The 15,610-nt window shown below is 35.5% G+C and overlaps 1 protein-coding gene and 1 pseudogene across 9 annotated transcripts in view; both read right to left on the bottom strand.

Moving 5' to 3' along the window:
* The window catches only part of LOC147826767 (microtubule-associated protein 9 pseudogene), a 177,072-nt pseudogene extending 170,239 nt beyond the window's left edge, over window positions 1-6,833 (bottom strand).
* The window catches only part of Sgcz (sarcoglycan zeta), a 994,036-nt gene extending 985,810 nt beyond the window's left edge, over window positions 1-8,226 (bottom strand). For 3 of the 9 annotated variants that reach the window (XM_087217211.1, XM_087217209.1, XM_087217205.1), the window contains exon 1: window positions 7,361-7,428. Coding sequence is in view for 2 of the 9 variants with exons in the window: in XM_087217210.1 (XP_087073336.1) it covers window positions 7,361-7,399 (39 nt within the window). In the remaining 7 variants the exon portion in view is untranslated. Of the gene's footprint in view, window positions 1-3,677; window positions 3,787-7,360 lie in introns of all 9 variants that reach the window. The other 6 variants (XM_087217206.1, XM_087217207.1, XM_087217208.1 and 3 more) reach the window with 5 other exon arrangements.
* Window positions 8,227-15,610: the final 7,384 nt, after the last annotated feature.

Genomic DNA, 15,610 nt, shown 5'->3' with positions numbered 1-15,610 from the left:
TGAGATTTGCAAAAGGTTTAAACATCATCCTCAGAAAAGGTGTTATTAAATATTACTACACTTTATGAATATAAAAGAAGTGCCCTATCCATGTAAGCATTTATTACACACATGTATATCATCATTTACAATGCTTAGTTTTTAATTCACAAAATTTGGGGAAAAGATTATACAAAAATTATATCAAAATTTGAAAACAAGTTTACTTTATAGTAATTTATTTAATGTTGTTCAATCTCAAAGATTGCCAACAAGATATTTGCTTCATTGTGGATTAAATCACCTAGTATTTATATCCAGATTTCTGGTATACCATAAACCTAAGCACTTTATAATTTTAGTTATGATCATCCAGACTTTCTTTTAATTTCAAGAAAAAAACTAAGTGTACATCAAGCTGAGATGTCAAATCCATACTAGAAGTTACATTTAATTTACAGTCCTAAAAAAGGTCAAATTGTTTATAGCTATTTGAAAAGCAAAATAATGAGGAAAACTAGTATAATTCGCTAAGTTAAATAGGATTTAATTTTAAAAGGTTGATTTAAGGTTATGAAACTGTTACTTAATGGCCTCATTTTATGATTCATTTATCACATTCTCTTGGGTTTTATTAACAAATAGATATCAACAGTAATTTGGTCCACAGGTTAGGAATGAGCACACTGTTTAAAAAAATGAAATATTGAACAATTATATTCTGTAATAATAATAAATACCATGACTATAGCTTAAATGTGGTAACTGTTCTTTGAAGCTAGAATATTGAAAATATTGAGAAACCTCTACCTTTCAAAATTCTTTCAAAACTTCTTTGACTTTTGGTCTATATATAAGAGCATAGGATTTGGAAACAGAATACATAGATTTAAATCCTCATTCTATTACTCATTAACCTCATAATTCTTTTTTTTTTTTTGGTACCGGGGATCGAACTCAGATCCTTCCACTTGCAAGGCAGGCGGCAGAAAACCACTGAGCTAAATCCCCGGCCCCATAACCTCATAAATCTTAATGTGATTTTTCTGAATCTCCATTTTGGTATCCATGAAACAAAAATAAAATATTCACAGGATAAACAGGTTTTGATATTAACATGTGACCATCTTTGAGCAATTGAAAAGAGCTATTTAACTTTATCAATGTGAAAATTATTTTCTTTGAAGAGGACACAAAAGCCATTCTCAAACTGTAAGGAGCCATAGACTCTCAGATCTGGAAATTGGAGATCAGCTGATCCTGAGATTTTTTTCTCCGTGTTACCCAGTCTTAAAGTTTTTGGCAATATCTCAGGAGCTAACAGTAAGTAAGCAGGATAGTGTCCACAAACTCTCTTGAACCAGAGGTACTTTGCTTTCATTGGTTAGATACTGGAGTTGTTTAGAAATTGTTTGAACAAATTCTTCAACTGTAGCTAAAAATCACTGCAACCAAACCTCTTTAGCCGAAGCAAATCCTGACCACCCCTAACCCCAACGTGCCACATCTGAGAAACCTGAGACAAAGACAACACCACTGGGGAAGAGCAGAAGCAGGATTTGAACAATTTCCTCTAAATACTACTCTTAAACAGAACAGCCTTCCAACCACATAAATGAATCTCCTCAAGTGTTGCACACTGCTAAAGTCGTAGTAAAAGCTTTTCGATTTTGGTGCACCTGTGAATTCTAACTGCTTCTGAACTCCATTCTGATATGGGTGACTGTTTGAATTAAATCTGAGGCTGGAGGTTTAGCCCTTGTTTCACTGATAGGCATTGCCACGGCAATTACAGCTTTTGTGACTGAATGCTGAAATCTTTTATTTTTAAGGGTTTTTTTTAATGTCAACTTGGCACAGAAACACCGGAGATAACTTGTTTAACATGAACAAAACAATATAAATATTGTAAAATCTAAACAGGGCTTATAATAGTTTTCAGTCTACAATGTAATAATGTTTAGAAATATCAAGAAAACTCTCAAGACACTGGGTGCAAAGTTTAATTTTTGGAAAGTGTGCCTCCATAATCCTTTTGAAGAGATAGTAATCTTTAAATTTGCTCATTCTATGGTTGGTCTGTAAGTTTCTAGTCATAGAGGATAGAAAATCACTTCCTGCCTTAAACATTTTTCAAGTGAAGGAAGAAATATAAATAAACATTTAAATATTAATGTGTTGAAATCTACAGTGATATAAAATGAGGTAGCTTACATTTAGTCACATAGAGTTTTCAAAGCTGAAAATTTTATCAAAAACCAAACACAGTTCTTAACAATTAAGCTTTTATTTTGACAGGTACATATTTACTCATTCAGTTACCAATTTAAATACATATACTCAAGAAATTCATAGAGATTTGGATAAAAGTAAGTGGTCATTCTCCTTAGACTTAAAAATTTCAACCTCTGCCAAATTCTATTTTAGCTGAAATTCCAATATGGTATGAGAAAAAACTCACTAAATATTATATAAAAGTGATGTCCCAAAAGATACATGCCAATTTATTATGTTACAGTATTAAGCTATCTTGTGGAGCTATGATTTTGAGTACATAAATCTTGAGATACTCTTTTTACTGCAACTTCGAAATTTGATACATTTCAATAGGTAAAGTCTGGAGATCAGCAAAGTTGTAACAGCTAGTAGGGAGATTAGAATATACGCTAGTAAAGACAGCAGACCATGGCAGATTTCTTAAATAGTCATTTGCAAAATTTCCCTCAAAGATACTTTTCCTAATTCTCTTCCCACTTATATAAATATATTTGCTCATTCCTCCTGTCTAGGGAAAAATATTTCACTAGTATTAATTGAAGTTTATTTCAATTCACTAAGTCTATTTCTGAATATCAAATCTAAGCTATTAGAGATTGAATATTTTAAAATAGTTGAAAAGTTTCAAGTGTCTTACTACAGAAAGATGATGTCTACATTAATTTGCTTCAATCATTATGTATTATTTCATATTAAAATGTCATACTGTATCCCATGTGATATTGCGAATGATCAATTAAAATGATAATAACTTTAAGATCAAGGTTAACTGATACTAAGTTTTTATGATTAGTTCTTTTTATCAACAAAGAATTGGACTTGGACGTGGATGGAGAGAAATCACAATTCCTTAGATGTGCAAGAAGGAAAAAAAGAAAAAAAAAGTATTCACAAATGTTTCCTTATTCTATCCCAACAGGAAAAAAACGAATATATAAGGCAGGTTGCTAAAAATATGGCATGTATTGGAGAGTACTATTTTTCACTATCGAATGACTAACATAAAAAATACCACCTACTTACACTCATCACAAAGCCTCCCACACTGCAGCAAGCGAGACTCTCCTGGGCTGAGTGTCTTATTGATGAAACAGAAAAACACTTATAGAATTATTCTAAGTATCAACTCCCTTACTTTATTGAATTGTAGATGAATATATTATGAGACTTGTTGAAGACTTCAGCATTTTTATATCAACCTCTTGTTTAAACACCTACGGTATGTTTTTTCTGGATTATCATTTCCTACCCATACAATGCCTTCATAATGGCCTAAATTGTATTTTGGTGGGAAGGCTTTTCTTTGCATATCTAGGACAAGCTTCAAGTTCTTACTAGATGAAATTTTGTTTAAATTAAAGGGATAACATTAAGCAACAGTGACTGTGCATCATTAAATTATCTCTATCAATTAAACTTACACTTTTGAAAAGCTGATTTGTGCATCTCATGATTCACCATGTAGCTTACAACTTTTGAACCTCACAAAAAATAGGTAAGATATTATTCCAGAAGTACATTGTTCACGTTCTGTAAGTAAGTAGAAAAATTCAATTTTAACTTTTAACCATTAAGGGAATAAATAATCTTGACAAATAAATAAGTAAAACTTGGGATCTAATATGACTGCAGGAATTATACTTTTTTATATATGTATTATATTTTTGATCCTCAAGCAAACCACAATTATCCACCCATACATTCTCATCATCTGAAAGCATAATTTCTTAATTGTCAAATGAGTTTGACAATGTCAGTGAGTTAGAATCCACATTTCAAAAGCTGAGTAAAAGAATCAACAATACTTAATTAAGTATTAAGTTATATACTTAATCATAATTATTTATTCAGCCTCTATATCTCTCACAAAGATTAAACTTTAAAGTGTCAGCTCTCAAAATTAGTAGCAGTCTCTATTCCATTCTGTAAGACCAGTTGTTTAAAAGATGGAAACTATAGAACTAAAATAAAAGCTGAAGCTAATATTTAAATATCAAGTACTAAAAGGCACACAGTTTAATTCAGAGACAGTACAGAATGCAGGATATTTTTCTAGTACCAATATTCCTTACCATTCACATTTCCAAAGCAGCAACCCATATTTTGGGTTGTTTGATGTTTTTCTTTTTCTTTAAAGCAAACACTAAGACAAAATCCACAGTAAAGTTTATACATTCATTGGAGAAAGAAACAGAGATCAAAAGGAAAAGAACAGATCAGAATTCTTTGAGAGAACTCTCTCCTTTTTACCACTGATCTATTTCATCAGGGGCTTGTGTGCAGAATACATGATGAAACATGCTCGCTTTCATTAGCAAGTTTTATACACATAACTTTGTTTTAGTTTCCCACCAACAAACCCTTTAATATGCACATTATGGTTATGATCACGACAGTAATGATTTAACACTTAATTATTGAATTTTATCTTTAGGATAAAAAGCTAAAGACAGCACTATTTACTGTACAGCTTACTTTTTTAAAATGCTGTTATACCCTGCGAACCAAATATATATCTTGTCAAAAACTTGTGAAAAGAAAATAGTTTACTCCCTCCCCAAAATATTGAGAAAGTAACTTCACCTAATGTTACTTATGACATAAAACCTAAGCTAAATTGGATTCTTAGAATATTTATGTTATTCTATTTATAGAATAACCCTGTGAACATTGACTTTTTCCATGTTGTTAAGCATCATAAAAACTAAAGTCTTATATGGATGTACCTCAGCATACCCACCATTGAATAATAAAAAAAGTAAAAACAGACAAATAATGCCAAAAAAATAAGAATCCTCAGCTTTTCTCTCCCATTTCCCCACTGATCATTCCAGGAGACTCTTTAGGAAGAAGCCTCTGAAAGTGTCTAGGGAAACCAAGTCAATGGATTCTGTTGCAAGAGGAAATTCAGACAAGTTCTTCTCCGTGCAGTGCATCCATCAGAAAGTATATATATTTCAGTCACTAAATATTCCAAAGCCTCCGTATTCCAGAAGTGTAGTCCAAACTGACAGCACAAATTGATTTCCCAAACTGGAGGACCTCAAACATTTTTTAATAAGGCTTGACCACATTTTCTATTGTGCAAGTGTTGATTCTCAGTAGGAGTCTGTCCCAACAAATTTTCTCAGCTACCTCAACACATCTTTACCCTCTAACATTCCTTCATGTTTCCCCAGTCATTCCCAATACACGCCTTCAGACCCAAGCCCTTCTATCTCTCTCCCCTCTGCTGCCCATCCAAAGTGCTGCACCCTCAGGCTGTGAGAATCTCTGAACTGATGAGCAGCAGTATTAAGATTAAGCTGGAATCTTCTACTAACACCAGACAGAAGTTTTACGGTGGGCTGCTTTTTCTCATTTAAGCCATTTAGTGGTTATGAGAAGAAGGGAAGCTAGCAGGAAACTAAAGGAGTATCAGGAGAATTGATCACCTCACATCATTTTTCCTCTTTTGTTGATCATAAGAAAATACTTCATCTGTGCCATACCCTAGTTAACAACCACCACAAAAATCTGGATACTCCCCCTCTGTATAAAATACACATCACAAACACTGTTCCTATGCTCTCCTTTACATCTCAAATAAAATCTCTAACTCTCACAAGATACTGGGGTGAGACAGTGAGGGACCTTGTTAAGCACATGGAAAGTGTTCTCTGTTGGTATAGGACAGAGAGCACAGGAGGCTTCTAGTCCAGGGCAGTATCTACTGACTGTGACCGTGGCCAAAACACAGAACCTTGTTCTCTGCCAACTTTCACTGGAGCATAAAGCACCCCCCACCCCGGGTTGCCACCCTTCCTCTGTGGAACCCCGAGCTTCCACTGGAAGTGATGTCTAGGGTCCACCCTGACTTCATCCACCCTCAGTGGCAGAGCCAATTCCACCGTCTCTACCGCCTGTCCCTCCGTCCTCCCTTCAGTGTGGAGAGCCAGGAGAAATAAGCTGCTCTCGGACTGGGTTATTTGGTGGCCAAGAACAGGAGGGGATGCACACAGAGGTTTTGCACTCTAGAGGGGATTTCCCGGACTCGGAGGACAGCTTATTGGACAAACCCATTTTCCTGACATTTCCTCTACTAGTCGAGTTTCCCCAAAGTGAGATAGATGATGTCTAAGAAGTCCTCACTTAACAAAGAGTTCATCTAAATCTCTAGTAAAAAATAGCCTTTGCACGAAATGCCTAGAGGTAAAGAAGGGTGAATTAAAAAAAAAAAAAAAACAATCCTAGTATCGCCCCCTTTCTTGCTTTTTTCGTTTACAGTGAGCGGGACATTTAAATTATTTTGTGGTTTGTTGATTTTTTAAGTTCTTTTATTTAATCGGCTCCCACAGGCAGCGATGCCCACCAATTGAGGAGCAAACTGGAAAATTCACACAGGGCAACCCCCTCACCGCCCAGGCTGGGATCCGGGGCTCGGGGCGGAGCGGCGGGGAGGGTGAGGGCGCGCGGGGGGCTCGGGACCCCCAGGCTCCGGCCACCGCCCCACCCCCTCGGACCTGCTCTCCCCACTTCCTTAGCCCGCAGGCGCCCTTGGTCCCCCCATTTACGGGGACCCCTGGCTGATCGTCCATCCGGGCGCCCCGGGGCAGTGGCACAGCGGGGACCACCGAGTCCGCGGTCGCGGGGGGAGAGGTCTCGCGGAGCCCTGGGAGAACACGGGCGGAAATAGGCTGTTCCCGCGGTTGTCCCGATGGCGGGGGGCGCGGGGGGGGGGCAGAAGCGGATCCGAACTGGGAGAGGAGGCAAAGTGGCCGCGCATCTCGGACAACTTTGCCGGGAAACCGGGGGACAGCACACAGAGATCGTGCTGTGGCCGCCGCTTCCCGGGCGAGTTCAGGGGGCGCTGGATCTTGCACCCCGCCGAAGCTGCCTTCACGGAGGAGGAGGAAGGGGAGGACAGGGTGGCCGTCGTCAGCAGGAGCAGGCAGGGAGGAAAGCCCAGCCCGAGAGGGCAACAGGAAGCCGCCCTCCGTTTCCGCGGCCCTGGGAGGGTTAGGGGACCCTGCGCCCCGAGCGCCCGCGGCGCCCCGCAACTACTCCGGGGCGCGGGGACAGCAGCGAGCCGGTCGGGAACGACGCCCGCCGCCGCATCACGTACCTTGAGCTCCTCAATGTCCAGGTCTGTTGATCTGTCCATGGAGCGAAACTAAAGGAAGTGGAGAGGAACCGGGCAAGTTGTACCGAAAAACAATCTAGTGTTTTAGTTTCCAGCTTAAACTCAGCTTTATCCTCCTCCAGACCCGGGCAGCTTCTCTCAGTCTCATTCTCCGTGCTCACGCCGCCTCCACCGGTTAAAAATAATAAAAATAAATAAATGATAATGATAATTCACTTTGTTTTACTTCCTCAAAGGTTTAGTGACAGGTGATCATCGTTAAAGCGGTGCAACCAAGCTCAGGCAAAGCAAGCAGAGGGGTGGGAAAAATCCACTCTATTTAAGATTATTTCTTCTTCTGCCATAAGCTTAGAAACCAGCGAACTGCTGCATCCCAAGGAAGAAAGCTGCTTCCCTGGACAGCATCATGCGGCAAATTTCAAGCAAATATGTTCAAACTGAAGAGAAGAGTATGTGATAAAAGCCTTCCTCTCTGGCAGGTTCACTCCGGTAGCTAATTTAGCACACTGTGAGTCCCAGACATTAGTAGGGATCAATTTCCCTGGCAAGATAGCAGAATCCCCGAAGTCCTGCATAGACTTACAAAAAAAAAAAAATGTCTTGCGGCTAAGAGGTATTCTCTCATTAGGGAAAAGGCGATAATAAAGTCTGAAGGGAACGTTCTTCTTTGAAGGTTACGCTAAAAGAGTTGAGGGAATAGGAGGTGCATCCTACAGAGGAAAGAGAGGGAGAAAGCGATTTTCTTTCTGCTCTGCTGTGTTACTGGCCTTCGCCACCAGGTGACTGACTTCCCGTCTCTCTTCCTACAGCCAGCAATAAGGGGATTTCTCTCATCTGTCAAAAAGCAACATTTCCTCTCCAGACAAATACTGTCGCTGGGTCTTAAAGACTGCTGTCTGTCCGGAATCCACTAGGCGACAGGCATTTTAACTCATTTCTTATGCTCCCTCATCCTGTTCTGTGCATTTGGGAGGAACATGCTTGTGTGTTTCATTCTCAGATATTTAGTTAGATCTCTCCTGCTTTTAGGGTCATTTTTTTTTTTAACTTCAGGACTTTTAAAGATAGTGACAAGCAAGAATATTAAAGGAAATTTTCTGTCATGATGTTTTTATGATAATGCAACCTGTTAATGGAAAACTGTTTTTAAATGGACCGACGGGTCAGTACATTTAACTTGTAAGTTGTAAATCTGGGGAAAGGGCTCATTTGCTTCATTTAAATGTCAGTGCAAAACCTTGACTTTGAAGGAATTTGGTCTCATTGAGACTTAAAGATATTTTCAGATTCCTTTAAAAAATCTTTTTTCTTTTAAGAATTTAGATGTGCACATCTGTCCTCCTTCTGAGGCATATTTCAGTCATTCTCCTCTGATGAGCTGTCCACCTGGTCGACAGGTCCACCTGCCATTTCTTCTGTCACCACCTCCATAACACACGCTCTTCCCCCACAATCAGGACATCTTTCCTTTCTCTCATTGTATGTTTAAAACCCTCAGATTTGAGACTAAAGTCACCTCCTCAGAGAAAATTTTCCTCAGGTGAGTCCCTCAGATTCTCAGTTCTCTTGCCATGGCAATAACTTCAACTTACAGTTACTTAATGTATGCATTTATTACCTGGTTGACTGTGTGACTCCTTCCTAGCAGATAATAAATACACAGGTGTATGTGGAATAAATAAATATGTGTGGAAAGAAACTTTTGAAATTAGTATTCTACAATCTAAGAAAACTCATGCTCACTCCTCATGTATGTCCTTTTCTGTCTAGTCTGCAGCTAAGCCTGTAGGGCTTGGTTTCATCATCAAGAAGCATTCTGAGTTCTTTAGTTTAAGCATATTTCTATTCCATGCACTTGTCAAAGCTACATTCCTTTCAAACCTTGACTTCTGCCTGTAGCATTCAAGGATAACATCAAGTAGCCAACAAACTATAATTAGTGTGTTTGAACATGAAATTCTCAAAATAAGTTTTTCATGTTCATTTTACATAATTATATTACATAATATATGATGAAAAAATAACATTGCAGATTGAAAGTAGGTGAATTTAAGCAAATGTCTCTAAAAGTGAGCTTATTTTCTAGAAAGTATCTGCAATTCAACATGAACAAATATGATTATATGTTTTTATGAAGTCAAATATTCTGTATGAAATAATTTTATATTCTTTATCAACTTGTTATTAACTAAACTTTATCATATTTTAAAAAAGAGTCTACATATGTATATAGTCTATATATGTGTGTGTATATTATGTATGTCTATATGTATAAAAATACTTTAATTCATCTGTAATGAACTGGAAAAGAAATTGTACTCAATATTTGAAGTGGACTGGCATATAATTGGCTACCAAAACTACTGGTGATTTCCAAATCAATTGCATATTTGGGTCTAATTATATGTCTATAAAACAAGAGACTTACAAGTCTTTTACTATTTCATGAATTCCTATGCAAATTCATTATGCTACATATTCCTAAAATATACAAATTGCAGTTGATCACAAAAAATGTGATTTGCTCAAGCATATATATGATTTAATGTTACCTTTCAAGGAGACCAGGACTCAGTTCCACTACATTTGGCATATGAACAGGATAAACAACTCAGAAAATAGAATACTTTCCAATGTGCTTGACATAGTGCAATGAAAAGATGGGGAAGCGAGGTAAAAAAAAGAACATTTTCTTGATGTCTTGAATCACAACTTCAAGCCTAAGAGAGCTAATCGTGGCTATGGAGAAAAAATCATGGTGGCACGTAGCAGGGGTATGAGGAAGTGGAAAGATTCAGTTTCACAGAGAGACAAAGTAGACAGAACAATTACAAACCCTAAGCAATGGGAAGACACTGTAGGAACACCTGCAGGTCATGAGATGTTGTAGTTGAGGACCACTCACCTATGGACACATTCATCAATGTCACCATCTACCATGAGGTATTCAAGCAAATGTATACCTGCCATTATGAGCTTCTTTATTTTAACTAATTTATAGAAGTATAAAACTTGTAAATCAATAGTGTTTTTTTCCAGAAGATAATATAATTTTAATCATCTAGGATTTTAAAGAAAATATTTTAAATTTGTAAAATTTTGATGGCTTTTATATTCCTTTCTGAATTCTCCAAATTTGTAGTTATTTGTTTTTATTTGGATTTTTGTAATGCACTGCAGAGCAAGATCATATTTTATTTCAGTGTTTTGAAATTACTAAAAGAAGTAATGTATCATGATTTATTAAAACAGTTATTTACAATACCTGTTACAAGTTTATGTGTATTGATTAGTGTTTGTATTCATATGATCAAAACTCCGCAGGAAAGGATTGTTTCTTTAAAATGTTATTTTTCATTCCATGACTTTTTAAAATCACAGACTAGGAAATACCTAAGTATAAATTATTAGATTGTTTAACTTGTTTGAATTCGCACATAAGACATGAAATTTTTATTCTGAAAATTAATAAATTAAATGACTTATTAACATTGCAATGTGGTTGAGAAGTTATCCTTTGTCTTTTACCACAAATGATCATATTTAGCTTAGCATAGGTATATATCTCAATAGAAAGCAATGTTGAAATTAAGTCAATTTCTGTGTACCTTCATGCTTTTACTCTGCATTTTTCTCCAAGAAAATCAGGTTTAAATCTCAGAAGACAAAACAAAGTAAAAGAAAAGAAAGAGAAAGGAAAAGAAAACAAAAGAATAAGATGATATAAATATGCCTGCTTGTAGCAAAAAGAAGCCAGAATACAGAATTAAAGTTATCAAAAAGTTGAAATTGAGAGCATTTCTCTCTTTCTTTTTGTGTATAATGGTGAAAAAAAATCGGTAATATTTTTTTAATTTAAAATTATATTCAATTCTTTCACTATATGTGATTTCAAACGTACCTCCATCATGAGAGTATGTATGCTTTGTCTAACATAGATTATAGTAGTCTGTAAAAGATAATGAAGAATGTCTTTGCAGATTTTAAAGAATGGTACATCTTAGAAGCATCTCAAAAAAACATTATTTATTGGATCTCAGAGTCGTGAACATTGGCAATTATAGTTTTAAGTTTTAAAAACAGCCTGCTTCCTGTGGAGTATAAGAAATAGAAGTATGACAAATATATGCACACAAAAATAGCGTGATCAAAAGGTAAATTAAAGCTAGTAAAAATATATAGTGGTTAATAGAGCAAGAGAAGGAGGCCAGCACACATTGAAGAGAATCATATCACAATTTAAAAAGCACAAGGGAAACAGAAAGAAATGCCAAGGTTCTTCATTCAAAAACTACTGTTGATCTTCAGTGCTCTTTCATATGAAAAATTATATTCAATTTACCTAAAAACTTTAAATGTTAATGAATAGTGAACTATAAAACTATCATGACACACCTCAAAAGGACAACATTTGAAATTTTCCGTTTACCCTTGTGTGCAATCTTACTATTAGACACTAATAGTCATCTTATCATTAGAGAAAAAAATAGCATTTTGCTCCATTTATATTGACTGTATAAGTTGGTTCATTTCTTTTTAAGAGCGGCTCAATTCTTCAGCAAAGTTAATTTCTAAAACATAGATATAATTTCTATATTAATTTTTAAACTAAATTTTTGAAAGAAAATGATTTTTCTAGGATTTTTTTTTTATTCCAACAGAAGAACTGAAGACTCTTAGACTATCCCCCTACATATACAGAAGTGATAAACCAATGTAACACCAACAACAATCAAACTTTTATGAAATGTCAGTCTTTCAATAGGTTCTACTTGCATCACTCTTACAAGAAATGGAGGGGAAAAAATAAGAACCTAGAGAGATTATGTAAAGGTGCAAATTTCCAATGATGAATGTCATTAGATTGTATACCTAAAATGTACCAATAAAATTAATTTTAAAAAAAGGATGGAGTGGTATGGGGGACAAGGCCACAGATATGAGAAGAAAGGAATCAAACTGTAATTGACTCTAAAAGAAGGCAGAAAGAACTTTAAATTGTATTGGCTTGAGTGAACTAAGTTTAGGGAAAAGGCAAAAAATATAAGGAATCTGGAAAAATACTTAATGTGATTAAGTTCTAAAATAGAACTCTTACTTTCAATTAACTTCTAGTTTGGAATTTTTCCTATTCCGTGAAATGACAACAAATGATACCATAAAACTAAATATTATTGTGTCTCTATTTTGTTCTTTGGCATGTGCCTGTTGTTTGAAACTTGTTTTTAGGAAGATAGTTAATGTGAAATTTCTTCTCTATTTATTCCCACTCCTGCACTAACTAAAATAAAAATAAGATAAAATGAATGAAATTATATTTAATAAACTAATCACTTAGGCATTTTAGGTTGCTGTTTTACCTTAAAATTGAGCTCTACTAAATATGCTGTAAAAATTAACAATAATGAAATGTTAATTGAATCTTTTCCAATCCTATCTTTTTTATGGGGGTAGAATAGGGCCTAAAGACTTCCCAAACTTTAATTTTGCTAGTATCTACTGGCAATTGGTTTCCTATTGTCCTCAATAGGTACCATTGTCATGGAACTGTAATAGCTTTGACAAGAAGAAAAGTTTGTTCTTCTGCTCATTGTTAAATATTCTTCGTTTATATAAAGTTATTTGAAATGTTCCAAGGAGGTAGAATGAAAACTCAAAAAAGATATAATACTGCTTGATTTAAAACTGTCATTGACATTTAAGTAGAAAAGGTAGAAGAAGGCCAAGAGGGGGCTTATGGCATTGTGGGGTAGATGGTCTGATCAGAGGAAGCATCATCAGGGCCACTGTAGCCCGAGACCGCCTGGCTTCATTTCACACTCTTCCTGTTTGTGGCTACTGAAAGACTAAGCTAGGGAGTATACATTTGAGTATTTTTGAAGCTTAATTATGCATGAAATTTTTGTTACTCAGACTGATTTACTCTCTTTTCTTTTCTTTTTTTTTTTGCTTCTCTTGAGATGGTCTCACTATGTAGTTCAGGCTAGCCTTGAAAGCATTATGTAGCCAAGGCTGGCCTTGAACTCCCCAGTGCTGGGATTCTGGGCGTGCACCACCACACTCTGCTACTAATATGCTCTTGATATTGAACTGAGAGTACATTCCCCACAAATTACAGCCTAATGAAATGCTATATGTCAGAATAACAAGCAGTTTCCTAAAGAACCAGAAATATCTTTTTATCCTAATTAAAGATAAAATTTTTTAGGCTTTGACAAAATGTCTAGGTAGGAAGGTGTTGCTTCCTAACATGGGGTCTTGCAGCTTCTTTCCTTATTTTAACCTTTCCTGTTCTGCATGCAATCAGCTCCGCCTTCTTGGGCTTCCAAATTTGGCTTGTTTTCCTGGTGTTCCTCAAAGGGTGTCTGTGAGAAAAAGAAGGCCAATCCTCCTCCCATTCCAAGACAATGTTTTTGGACATGGATGCTCAAAAGGATGGAATTTCTTAAAAACATAATTGGACCTATGGATTTCTTTGAACCAGAAAATGATGACTTAATTTGTGATTAAGTATATTTGTTTTGATTTATAAAGCTCATGTGTATGGATAAAGTGCATGTTTATTAGAAATCTGAACATCAGAGACAGAATGAAACATCTGTATTGATTTTTCTTTTGATAATCCATTTTAGAAGCAGTTTTGTATATATAGTAAATAGTAGCTCATATTAAAAATCGTCTTAAAAATTTTTTGTTACTATAGTGCTCTTTTTCATACAGTAGGGTTATTCCCAGCCTGTTTTTTCTGATATGAAAACAATATATAATTTTTCTATATTTTCATTAAAAACTAATTTTACAAAACTATTTTTCAAATATATTTTATAAATGTTTATACATGAACCACCTTTAAAACTAGATAACTATATTTTAAATCTCTACCTATTTTCTACATATCCTGAATTACAAAAGGCATGTGTCTACCCATTATTACATACTGATCAACTTTGATTTAAAGGTAAAATTTCTATGGTTCTCTAGTTATCAGAAATTTTAAAATTACTTAATGTCTTTCTGATATAAAGAATAATATGTCTTCTGAACTTTAGTCAACTTACGTAACTGCCTCTAAAAATGGTGTCAGGAATATTAAGAATGTTAGTACCACTAACTGAACATATTGACAACTACATAGTTAAGTTAATCTTTAATATTTACTAGAAGTAAGCGTGCTTGAAACCACAGTTTAAAGAAACAGTGAGTCCTTGACCAACTACAATATAATCCTCAGCAGATAATAGAAATGACATTTCAAAGACATGTTCCAGACAACCATGAAGAATACACATGCACCATAATCCAGTTTTAAGTTTATATAAGGGCTTAGCAGAATCATAACTCCTGTTTTAGGATTTCAAATTTGGAGAGTGTGCTTATAGTTTAGAGTTTTTACTCCCTCAAAACATTTGATGTGGGATGTGGTGGGAAAAAATTAAACTGGAAACCAAAAGGAATAGATTCTAGTCTTGGTTCCTGCATTCATTATCTGTAACCTTATGACTGTTTCTTTAACTGTTCAAGCCTCAAGTTTCTGTACAAAAAAAGAGGCTGCCTTAAAAGAGCTGATAATACTTTATGCCTTTAAAAAAGAGGTTGGTTTTAGTAAAACAACATGGAAAGAGCAATACCACAAAATTTGTTATACTATAGATACTCAACAGATATGAATAAATGTTCTTTTACAGCTCCTTCTAGTTCTGAAAATCTATGTAAATGTACATTTCCTTACAGGTGTTCACTAAATAAAAATACAGCATCATAGTTTTCACTTTGTTGTTCCTTGATGGCTACTTTACACATTCCACTCCTTTTAGAGGTACAGGGGTGGTTGGTGGTCAGTCTGCCTTTTTCTTAATGACCTGTATAGGTTTTTTATGTATTCGTTGGCTTTTTCTCCCTTAATGGTGGCTCTTAAAGAACATTTATTTATAATATTTATAAATAAAATTTATAATTCAGTTGATAAAATTTATGGGTGAACTAGATACATTTCAAGTGATCAGTCACATAGTAGTTAGTGGCTACCTTACCATATAGAACACTGAATTTACAAGACATTTCTATTATTGCAGAAAGTTTAATGGACAGCTCATACTTCTGACATTTATGTCTACAATGCATGTGGAATTAACTTCATGTGATGTAAGAGGGATTAAGATTTATTTTTTTGCAGTCAGTCTTGGTAGTGCACACTTATAATCCCAACACGCTGGGAGGCTGAGGTAGGAGGAT

Source organism: Heterocephalus glaber, unplaced genomic scaffold, assembly GCF_053883595.1.
Source record: "Heterocephalus glaber isolate CG9 unplaced genomic scaffold, H.glaber_assembly_v1.0 deba00001461, whole genome shotgun sequence".
In the NCBI taxonomy this organism is placed as follows: Eukaryota; Metazoa; Chordata; class Mammalia; order Rodentia; family Bathyergidae; genus Heterocephalus; species Heterocephalus glaber.
Note: the sequence above shows the minus strand (reverse complement) of the source record. Positions and strands in the feature narration are given on the sequence as shown.